At 32.9% G+C, this 12,646-nt stretch overlaps 1 protein-coding gene across 1 annotated transcript; it reads right to left on the bottom strand.

Moving 5' to 3' along the window:
- Positions 1–229: 229 nt before the first annotated feature.
- Positions 230–1,329, bottom strand: LOC134682036 (ras-like protein family member 10B). The gene has a single exon (XM_063541636.1). The coding sequence runs from the start codon at positions 1,018–1,020 to the stop codon at positions 394–396; it is 627 nt and encodes a 208-aa protein (XP_063397706.1). The 5' UTR covers positions 1,021–1,329; the 3' UTR covers positions 230–393.
- Between the last annotated feature and the right edge of the window lie 11,317 nt (positions 1,330–12,646).

Raw genomic sequence — 12,646 nt, 5'->3', positions numbered from 1 at the left:
TGTTGTTTTACTTTTAATGATATACAACGGATGTGTTCTTGTCCGAAAAGCATAGTTGCTGAAAGGGTCTTTTCTTATTTAACGCAAACGGATGGGGGGCGCAAACGTGCCGTGCTACCCCTAATTAATAACGGACTTCCATCGGAAAACCCTGTTTAACATAGATCACTGGATAAAACCGAGATTTTGATGACAGATCATTTAATTGTGATAAAGTAAAACAAATCAATACGTATGAAAAATAACTTCGTTATTTTATTATTGAATAACAATAAACGTCTTTTACCTGTGTCTACCGTATCTTTGATTACAAGAAGCAGTTGTATGCCAATGACGGAAATGTTTACTTTTTATAGCACAGAACACGCAATCCATTTGGCGAACACGACACCCTCACATTATCGAGCACCTGTTTCTTCGCAAAGCATCCTGAACACGCACTGCTGTCGGTTTGTGACCATAATCAATATGATCTATTGCTTTCATTAATTCTTTGAACAGAAATATTATATGCCAGTTATACTTAGCCGAACATTCAACATGTATACATTTTCGATGTTTTTTCACCATATTAATGACATCCCGCCTCGAGACTCCACGGTCGTCTGCCAAGTCGTATTTGTTTCCGACAATGATTAACGGAACATCGTGCATGTTTCGACTATCCAAAATCTGTTCTCTTAAAGCTTTCATATAACTGAAGCTTTCCTCTGACGTTATATCATAGACCAAGACGTATGCTGTCGCAATGCGAAGATTGAAACCCCGAAAATCCGACCATTCTTGTAAGGAATTAGACGGAAAATACGGGATATATGGACAGTCCACTATTTTTAAGTCGTACACGTGTTCGTTGATGACAACTGACGGGAAATAAAAAGATTTATCATCTGAAGGTTCATAGTCCTCTGAAAACGTATGGTGTACAAATTGTTTTACTATCGATGACTTTCCTACGCCGGGAGCACCCAGTATTACAATGGTCACTTTTTGATGGTCTGTATAACCATTGGAAGTCATCCTTAGTTGTTACACCTACTCATAGATTATATGTTTTGCCTTTATTTATAAGTGAATTCCGTACGACAAGTATTTCTCTGGAAGCGTGTCCAGTTAAAACAAATTTATCTCTTGAGTATATCCTGTTTAAACAAATTTATCTCGGGAATTGTATCCTGTTAAAAACAATGTATAATATCTTGAAGTGTATCCTGTTTAAACACATTTATCTCTTTGAGTGTATCCTGTTTACAAAAATTTATCTCGGGAATTGTATCCTGTTAAAACAAATTTATCTTTGGAAGTGGATCCTGTTGTGCAAACATTACTTTGGAGGCGAATCATGTTAATAAACATTATTTGAGAGCAAATCCTGTAATCTTCACTTGTCTCTTAATGAGAGTCCTCTAATGGAAAAACATGTAGTTTAACTTTATTATTGTTACACACATAATTCTTATAGTAAATATGGCTTAATTGTCAAAGTCTTACTTTTCATCTCACCTGAATACGAAATTCAAGGGGAATCCTATACGATGCTTATACGTCTAATGTTGTAAATCCTGTGTTAAACGCTGATCTTATAGACATTTACCAATGATTTGAATTCTGCACTGTAAACTTAAATGTCACATGCAGGTCTATTTCATTGGATTAGAAAATTAATGACCGTTGCAACATTGCAAGAAATCTCTACTGTAATAAACTGTTTTCTAAAATTCAATTATAAATGCTCTTGCGTGTATAATTATTGATCGTTGGTATATTAGTCTCAGTAGAACTCGTTGTTGTATGTTTTTGTTTTGTTAAATTGATGTCAATTTCAAAATTGAAATAGATTCTCGTATAGTTTCCATATATGTTTACATCCCCGTTGTATTAAATCAATTTTTTGGATGAATGATAATTATCTAAATTGCAAGTGAGTTAGCTCCAACACACGCAAGCTTCCGTGGATATTATATTGACTGATGAATCGACAGTTGACCATCAATAATTCCGAGAAACTCATCTAAATAAAACAAAATTTTAACAGTTTTCATCATATTGACAATACATTTTTGTAGATATCCAAAGGCAAATCACATTGTCACAGATATGTGGTATGGCGATGAATAATAGAGATGTGTAAAGTGACATTATCTATATCTAATTGCTATTAATTTAAAGCCAACATGACATATATTCCATTTCATTTCGCTAATTTTTAAAATCAAAGGTTCTACGTTGGACTGATAATTGAAGATTCTTCAAATTCTTATATCATTCTGAAATTATAGATGAAGTTGTATTTCCTATTGATAACAATTTCAAATTATGATTAATCCACATATGCTCATATATTCAGTAGAGCCTATATACGTATGGAATTGAATCCATTTGCCTCGCGCTTAGTTGACAATGCTTTTTGTTTTGTCAGGCAAGCTGCATTCAAATAAAAATGTCTCAACAACCTCGCCTGTAATTAACAAACAAACTCAATACATATAATTCCTTATAAGAAATCTCTACTGTAATAAACTGTTTTCTAAAATTCAATTATAAATGCTCTTGCGTATACAATTATTGATCGTTGGTATATTAGTCTCAGTAGAACTCGTTGTTGTATGTTTTTGTTTTGTTAAATTGATGTCAATTTCAAAATTGAAATAGATTCTCGTATAGTTTCCATATATGTTGACATCCCCGTTGTATTAAATCAATTTTTTGGATGAATGATAATTATCTAAATTGCAAGTGAGTTTGATCCAACACACGCAAACTTCCGTGGATATTATATTGACTGGTGAATCGACTGTTGACCATCAATAATTCCGAGAAACTCATCTAAATAAAACAAAATTTTAACAGTTTTCATCATATTGACAATACATTTTTGTAGATATCCAAAGGCAAATCCCATGGTCACAGATGTGTGGTATGGTGATGAATAATAGAGATGTGTAAAGTGACATTATCTATATTAAATTGCTATTAATTTAAAGTAAACATGACATATATTATTATTCTATTTCATTTCGGTAAGTTTTAAAATCAAAGGTTCTACGTTAGAATAATTGGAGATTTTTCAAATTCTTATATCATTCTGAAATTATAGATGAAGTTGTATTTCCTATTGATAAAAAATTTAAACTATAATTAATCCACACATGTTTATATGTTCAGTAAAGCCTATATACGTATGGAATTGAATCCTTTTGCCACTCGCTTAGTTGACAATGCTTTTTGTTTTGTCAGGCAAGCTGCATTCAAATAAAAATGTCTCAACAACCTCGCCTGTAATTAACAAACAAACTCAATACATACAATTCCTTGTCATATTTCGGTATCACACCATACATTATAAGTCGACAATGAATACATTCTGCATCAAACATATCCTTTTAAGATTAAACATTGTTCTTACGAAGATCTTTACAAAGACACATAACAAAACGTTGTAATGTACAATTGACAATGTTCGATGTCATCTTGAGGCGTCGACTTCGTGCTGTCTAATAGCTCCTTTTGATGTTTCTGATCGATTGTAAGAGACAGTTCTTATACAATTGATTTTTCTCTTTGTTGATGAGGTTTTTCTATTCTTCTTATCGATGTTAGGATATGTAATCTAAAATTAAAACTTATTTAGTGTGTCACTGTTTATAAACATGAGATCGAAAGACGATAGGGAGTGACGAATTAACCATTTAACACCAGAGATTTTTAATTGATCTTACAACTTAATAAATATTATTAGATGAGGGATTTTGTTCTGTAATTTGTTTCATTTGGGAAATAGCACATGGCCAATAACAAGTCTTTGATCAATATTTCTTGAAACGATATTATGTTCGTCTGTCAATCACAGCACTGGCAGACGATAGATCGTGATTGTAAATAAATTTCCATGATAATCTTTAGTCAATCGATTCCCAGATCGATGCTGATAGGGGAAATTCCTCAACACAGACCATTCTAATTAAATTGCAAGCTACTTTTCATTTTTTCATCGGATTTCAATTTCTTCGCGACTAAATGCAGAATAGCTAAAAATGTTAGAGATAACTACATTTACGAATGAAAGTGGCATTTACAAATATTTCATCTTTTCTCTCAATTTTTATGCATATAAGTTTAAATCTTGAATTCTATTTAGCGTTTATAGATCTTTATAAAAAAAAACATATTTACTCTCGTGTCTAATCCCCTTGAGTTTTCGTCGCTGTTTGTGATTAGTCTTTCAGTTACCAACGTTTTATGTACAAGTTTATATTGACGAAAAAGTTCGGCTTCGTTAGTACGTACAGCTGATGGATTAGTTTTAGTACGACAGTTATTACATGGGTAGCAGGACAAGTGGTTAACTAAAAAAAATTCGAAGACTTGTACTTTTAATTTATACACCTTACTGAAGGGACGACTTTAATTGACATACATCTAGTTCGTGGTACTTCAACAAGATAACGAAAAATTCGTTTTTGCTTGCTCCAAATTGGTTTTGAAAAAGTTGTAAATATCATTGACATTTCTGAATCAAACATTTGCCAAAAGCTATAACTGATTTATAGAAATAACAAAATTCAATCTGTGTCGAATCTATGGTCCGATTAACATGCACCATTAATTTTTCCGACGTAGTCGGTATAGTTTCGGTTTGTGCCCTTTGAACTTAAGGACGCTTAACTATGGCAACAGAATACGCAAGCTCGAAAATCCTTTCTGTGATTGGACAAAATGCTGTCATGGTGGGTGATTTGGTTGTGTTTGAAAAAACGCCGTCTCGAAAATTATATCGTGATGAAAAGCAAGTGAAAAACTATAAATATTTGAACTAGATGTTACAAAGATTTATATTTTTATTAAAATAATTGTTTCTCCAATAGCTTTTTGCATCCATGACAGCTATTTATTCGGGACAATTATATAATTTTTAATGTAAACTTCGTTGTACGAACGTACATGACTTTTAGAACGCACGTACGCATGTGAGATTTCCGCGGGGTTTTGTTGAATGTAAACAGAAAGATACTACTTATACTACCAATAGTTTCTAGCTTTGTTAACCATGAATATAGTTTAATGTAAACAGTAGTAAATGTATATCTGTTTCTTGTTATTTGCACTGGATTTTTTGACAAATAAAATTTGTACGTGTCATCACGATATTCTTATATATTATTGCCTTATATAACCAGACTTAGTAAAGAATTTCTTGTAGTTATATTTAGATGGAGATTTTATTAAAGAGTTCCTGCATCATTAAGTTATTGTGCTTCTGAAGGTTATCGAAATGATAGTTTTAAACATATACTCAAATTTAAATTTACGTCGGATATCTTTTTTTAAAGAAAGTTCTTGTTTTTCGATAGCCTTCAATATTTCTCCAAATTTCACAACACGGTTAGTTTTATTTATCAGGAACATTTAATTTTAAAACACAACAGTACATGTAACGTCGGAAATGAGCGTTTTTAGGATTTTCGACGTTTTCAGACGTTTGGACAAAATGTCTTCTGTTATGTAATGCTATTCATTTTATTCATTTAAGACTCAGACATGTAGTTAATAAAAAAGAATCTGGACATTTTGTACTTTTCCTGTATCTAACTTTGATTTTGATTTAATAAATTATAAATTACTTATTGTAATATCAGGTAAAAAAAAATGCAGGAAAAGCCTGCAATAGACAATGGACTGAGATGCTTGATTATGTTTAGACTTTTCCCCATTTTATCAATAATTTCAACATACAATATTGATTTTAACTAAAATTCAAGCCTTGAATCCGGAAACACATGGTGAATGCACGGAAACCATATACATGATATATTATACGACTCCTAGCCAAATTACCTGAACAAATATATTTTTACAATTGTGGATTTCAATCAAAAGAGAAGTACAAATTTGACAATACTATCATCCCTTAAATTATAAATAGTGTAATACAGAACATAGCACAAACCGTCTTCAAAAGTAATATATAAAAAAGAAGGTGTGGTATGATTGCCAATGTATTTTTTTTTTCGTCAATTGTTTACTGTAAAATACATAATATTCAATTTATAAGTTCTTGCATTTCACAAACTAAATACAAAGACAGTATATGTATATATAATATATATAAGATCAAAATAAGCAATAGAAATAGATAAATATATATATATATATATACATATAGAAAACACTTATAAGAAATTCTTAACCTACTGAAAAAAAATGAAAACATTTGATTATGAATACGAAGATAATTGCATTGTATGTAACATACCAACATAGTTTTTATATCTTGTATGGTTGTAAAGACAGGCATTTAACAGAGACGAAAGTCTCTTTCCGATCGATATTCGTTTATTTATTTTATATAGGTTTGACTAGAGAAATATAATACAATATATATCTCTGGTTTGACCAAGCTAAATCATTTATGTTCTAAATATTACTGTATATAATTCCTTGGGATGGCTATTGGGTAAAAAATCTTCCAGAAATGGGTTACCAATTTGTCCATCTGGATGCAAAACACTGGTTTATACCTCTTCGACAAAATTTAAAGGAATATGCATTCATTTTAGATGCATTTTTATGTAATGTTTTCAGGGTGGGGTTTTAGGTCATCAAGATTTTATAATACGAAAAACGGATTCAAGTATACATTTCAAACATGAAGCAGATAAACTAACATATGGTTATTAAACAATCTGGACCATTACTTTTTTCTATTGGAGATACTTTTTTATATTTTTAGAATGCAAACTATGATTCGTATTGGTATTGATGTCAGATTAGTCAAATGTGAAAGATTGTGGCTATAATTAAGTTTCTCTAATTCTATGGAAATTTATCCCTTTCCGAACCCATTGTATAAAAAATTTTTAATCAACGTGTGGTTGCCGGTGATCTCAGAAGATCATTGGATAATTTTAAGGGTCATGACCTTTTTAGCTAACATGAATGAATCAAAATATGCTATAACAGGTGTTAATGAAATTGACAACTTCGTGCAATGTGAAAGGCACTCGAAGGGGATTTTCGGTTCACCAAAAAAGAAAATGTATTTTTAATCATTAGAGAAACAGATTCTTACATAGTTACTCGTGAATTGTCGGATTTATCCAATCTCGATAGTTAAATTATAAATTTTAAAGTCCTCGCCGAGGCGGCTCGGACTTTAAAATTGATAATTTAACTATCTCGATTGGATAAATCCGATAATCCACTGGTACCAATGTAAGAATCTATATATATTCGTTCTAAATCATATTTAGTTATTATATATATATATATTAACTTTATTTCCTTCTTATCGAAGATTTTGCATGTATTAAACAGTTTTGTACAATAATAATATTTACATATTGGTCAAGACATCAGAGTGATTGAATGATTTAAATGTCATATATTGATAAAGAGTGTTTGAATGAGTTGAATGTCACTTTAAAGTAAATGATAATATTACATCAGTTGAATGTCACTTTAAAGTAAATGATAATATTTCTGAAGGTAAGTTAACTGTTATAAAAAACGCTGCACATCCGTTGAACATGTGTAATACAAGTTTTTGAGAAATAAATACTGTTATCATTATCCAGATCATATTCCGTATAACATGACAAAAGTGTTGCTGTGAATGTGGATGACGTTAGATTGTCTAGATACACACTGAACACAATCGGATTAATGCTTATTAAGTCCTCCCAGAGCTTCGCTCTTAAGTCAGATAGACGATCGCACATACACATGATATGTTCAATAATGTTGTAGAAAAACTGTCCACATTTATCGCATAAGAGAGGTGACTCTTCTGATCGGATGACGGAACATAGGTCAACAATATACTTAGCTCCTTCTCTGAAGTTAGGATTAGTTTGAGCAATAACCCAAGCTCTGTGTGGTACAATGTGTGTGTGAATTTTACGGAAAACTTCAAAGTCACTGTCAACTGATATTCTTTGTTGCCATCTGTTGTTTTCAGATTTCGCTATTGAAGTGGAAATATATCTGTTCCATACAGTTTTACTTGGGAAGCTGCCTGATTTCACGAAATCTTCAACAAAGTTTATCAAATCATATTTAACGGCTATTTTGATTAGATCTGGTACAAAACCATCTTGCTTTTTGGAACATTTGTTTCTAAATTCTAAAAGTCGTAGTAGTAGTATACGTTTTGGTAATAAATTATTGTCCATTCTACATAGTCTTCCAAAAAATTGTAACTTACACTTGTCTATATAGCACTCCACAGGAAGCCAACCTAGTAGGCTTGTGCACTTGTCAGATCGTGTTCGTGCAGGAAGCCCTTGAATTGTTTTACATATATATTTGTGAGAACGTTCTAACATTGTTAATTCAGTATTTGAAAGACCATACCAAAGCTCGCAAGCAAACATTGCTTTTGGATAACACATCTGAAATACTATTTTGGAGCACGTTAATGGATTAAGGAAGGATGGGTGTATTCCGGATTTCATTACGGATAACGCAGTTGCACGCAAAATTCTACATGCATTTAAAGTTCTTGACATGCTCTTAAATTCGGCATTTAATAAAATTCCAACATGCTTGGTTGATATTACTACTGGAATGTCCGCTCCGTAAAGTTTCAATGGTTGGGTTATGGTAGCACATTTTGAAGAACAAAATTTCAGCACTTCACTTTTTGCTGATGAGAATCTGAAGCCCCAATTTTCGCTATATGTTTGGCAAATGTCTATTAAAGTTTTCATACCTTTTGATGTTGTAGATATAAGAGCAATGTCGTCCGCTTGTACGGTACTGCTTACGCGAAGATTACATAGCATACTTCCATAAGGACTTTCATCTAATTGTTTTAGAAGATCATTAATGAACACTAAATAAAAAACAGCAGACAGCACCCCGCCTTGTCTTACGCCTCTTTTGAGGTTGAACCATTTAGAACACTTTCCTTTAAATTGCACACAGCTTCGCATGTTCTGGTACATTTCATAGATCAACAGCCAAGTTAAACCCCGAACTCCATATATATACAACTTAACTAATAGTCCTTTGTGCCATAGAGTATCGAATGCTTTCATGCTGTCCAGAAGTGTGACGATAATATTGCTATGACGCTCTAAGTTATGGTGTACGACTTCTTGCATGTTAAAACTTGCATGTGTGCTAGATAATGTCTTCTGGTAGGCAACTTGTGATTGGTGTGGAAAGTTGTGATGAAGCGATGGTAAACGAGTATATAATGCCTTTTCAAACAGTTTTGATATGCTACACAGAAGAGAAATTCCACGATATGAATTCGGATCAGACTTTGATTTGTTTCCACCTTTGAATAGAGGTATGATACAACTGTCTTTCCAGCTTATCGGTGTGTAGCATGTTTCCAATACAAGATTAAACAAACTACAAATATGACGCTGAAGTAGCTTTCCGCCGTATTTCAAATGTTCGTAACAGATTCCATCTAACCCTGGAGATTTGTTACACGGCAAATTGTCACAAAGTTTATATAGTTCGTCGAAAGTAAGTTCCTCGATCTTTTCATTTGTGTTTGTACGGACAGTTTCTAACAAGTCGTTGATAGTATTATCGATAGCTTTTTCGTTCACAGGGTTGATCAAGTTGCTATCGAAACTGAATACAGATTGGAAATGAGTCACCCAACCGTCACGTATTTCGTCTGAAGAAATGAGTTGAATACCGCTAATATTTAATTGTTGACAATGCGATACACTTTTGCGTCCACTTTTTATCACAGACCATACAAAACGTTGATCACAGTCGACAGATTCTTCGATTTTACGATTTATTTCACTAATGTAGTTTTCATATGCTAGCTCAAGCTGTTTTCTAAAATTCAATTTAGCGCTTTTGTAATCACTGTAATGTTTGTCATTACGGTCATGAAATTTGCCATTCTCAATCCATGTTCGACGTTGTAATCTCATAATTGTATGATATTCTTTCACAGTCTTTGTCCAGTACGGTTTTAAATGTTTTACGTACTGTTTACCGGGAAGAGTTTCCATATCGGCTCTCAAAATAGCATTGACTATTTCGCTGTAGTATTGTTCAATATTAGCCGGAGTAGCAGTTGGTGATTTAATGTCCCATAAGAATTGTGACACGGCAAAGGAATAATCGGCAATAGCACCGTTCTGTACAGCTTTAGTCCATGATATACGCCTTTGAACAGTAAGATCGTCGTCTTTAGATACATAGTTTGTATTGTCCGATAAGGCAAACGAACATCTAATGGGCTTATGGTCTGAAACATTAAACATATGTTCATCCGGGACTTGGATGTTTGAAAATTTGGTGAGATTTTCCGTGCTAACAATTATATGATCAATAGCGGTTTTGGGTCCTCCTTGGTAGGACTGAAAGGTACAAACTGGTCCAATTCCATTTGTTTCCAGATGTAGAGAACGCAGATTACATTCCTGCATAAATGATCGAAAACTGTCACTTCGTTTATCATAATCGAACGTGTATCTTGGACCTTCAACTTTACAATTGAAATCTCCCATAAGGACAACAGTTCCCATAGTTGAATAAATGTTATAGACATCTATCAGAATTTCAACTTCTTGCGAGAATAATTCATAACTTTGTGTTACTGCTGGTAGATAAACAGATATGAGATAAGTGTTTGGTGTGTCCGGAATATTTAATTCGATCCCCGTTATTCTATTACTCGGAATGTCCAGTACTTCAATAAAAGGCTGTAGCCTTTTCGATACCAGAAAGGCGGCGCCGCCTCTGATATTAAAGTTGAATAATTGGTGACAATTGTCGTCAGCGCCTTTTCCGTAACCAATATAATTAGTCGGATCAATTGTATCTAAAAACATCAACTGACAAGACCGAAGCCAGTGTTCCGCAATAGCAATTACATCAATTCTATTTGTATTTAAGAAGTCAATAAGATATGGAACGCCAGACATTATTCCACGACAGTTCCAACAAGCGAGGTTTAGTTCCATAATTAAGCGTGTCCTTTGTCGTGAATGAATGAAGCCCAAGGCTTCCAATCTCTAGTAAAGATTCCCTTCGGCCAAAAACTGGAGTCGTGCATAATATGTTCATCTCGTGCATCGATATTGAGTTGAGCGGAAGCTGTTTTGAATGATTGTTTGTCAAAATATCTCAGAAATGTCACTCTAATTCCGCTTTGTTGTAGAAAATATCGCATTCCTTGTTCTGACGAAACAGTTTTGTCAATACCACCGACATAGAAACGAGCGACTCTTTTACGTTCAACATGAATGAGACCCGTAAAGTTATGAACTGGGTTGCATACCGATCTAGGGAAGTGAACTAAAATGTTTTGATTTCCGTTATCTTCGGAATTCTTAATATGGTCTTTTGCTGATTCAGCATCGTGAAACGTATTATGTATTTCAGCTGTAGTGACAGAGTCTCTATTTGACAGTGCATCTAATCGAGTCGATTTTGGTTTCGAATTCAGTTTGCACGATGCATCATTACTGTTCATACCTTGACTACTAACAAAATGGGCCGTTGACTTACAAAAGTGTTCGTTGACCTTGTTCTCTGTATTGTCTTTGTTAACTTCGTTGCCATTATTTACATCATTTATTTTCCTTGTTTCGTTGACTTTGTTAGTTTGTTTGTTCTCAACCAATGTTAATGGGGTAACCTTTTTAACAATTTCTGAATAAGTTTTCTGGTTTTTGTTTACCGTTTTTAATTCCTTTTCTGCATTAACCAGACGTTTTCGGACATCGGATACTGATACACTTAGTGAGCTATAGGTTTGACATGCTAATTCTACTTGGGCATCAAGGTCTTTAAGCTTTGAATTAATAAGATCGAACTGCAGACCACATTTTTTCCTTAAAATCTATTGTCAGCAATTATAAAGCCAAAAACAAAAAAATATTTGCTGCTTTCATTGATCTCAGAAAAGCATTTGATACAATTTGGAGAATAGGATTATTTCATAAACTACTACAAAGTAATGTACCAAAACATATTTTTAATATAATATTTTCAATGTACTCCAATACAACAAGTAGAATTAAATTTTCTAATGGTCTTAGCCCATCGTTTGAATCAAACTGTGGTGTTAAACAAGGAGGTGTATTGAGTCCTCTTCTCTTTAATTTTTTTTATAAACGACATACTTAAAGACTTGGAAAATATCAATGCAGATCCAGTTGTAGTTGGTGATGTTTCATTAAATGCACTTTTGTATGCAGATGATATTGTATTATTATCTGATAGCAAAGAGGGTTTGCAAAATTGTATCAATACATTAATTAATTATTGTTCTTCTTGGAAATTGCAAGTCAATACAGAGAAATCAAAAGTAATGGTTTTTAATTCAAACGGAAAGTCTTTTCTGAACGAATTTTATTATAATGGCAAATCCTTAGAGACAGTTAATACTTATTGTTACTTGGGTATAAATATTAGATATAATGGCAGTTTTAATGTCGCCATCACTTCGCTTATGGAAAAAGCTAGGAAAGCGTATTTTAAAATAAAGAAAACAATAGGATTAGATAACCCTTGTAAACTTCTGGAAAAACTTTTTGATTCCTTAGTAGCCCCTATTCTCCTTTATTGTAGTGAAATCTGGGGGATTATTTCGACATTTAAAGACAGTGATGCCTACGAAAAGTTGCATATAAAATTTATTAAAGAAATCTTAGGAGTACAC

Source organism: Mytilus trossulus, chromosome 8, assembly GCF_036588685.1.
Source record: "Mytilus trossulus isolate FHL-02 chromosome 8, PNRI_Mtr1.1.1.hap1, whole genome shotgun sequence".
Taxonomy (NCBI): domain Eukaryota; kingdom Metazoa; phylum Mollusca; class Bivalvia; order Mytilida; family Mytilidae; genus Mytilus; species Mytilus trossulus.
Note: the sequence above shows the minus strand (reverse complement) of the source record. Positions and strands in the feature narration are given on the sequence as shown.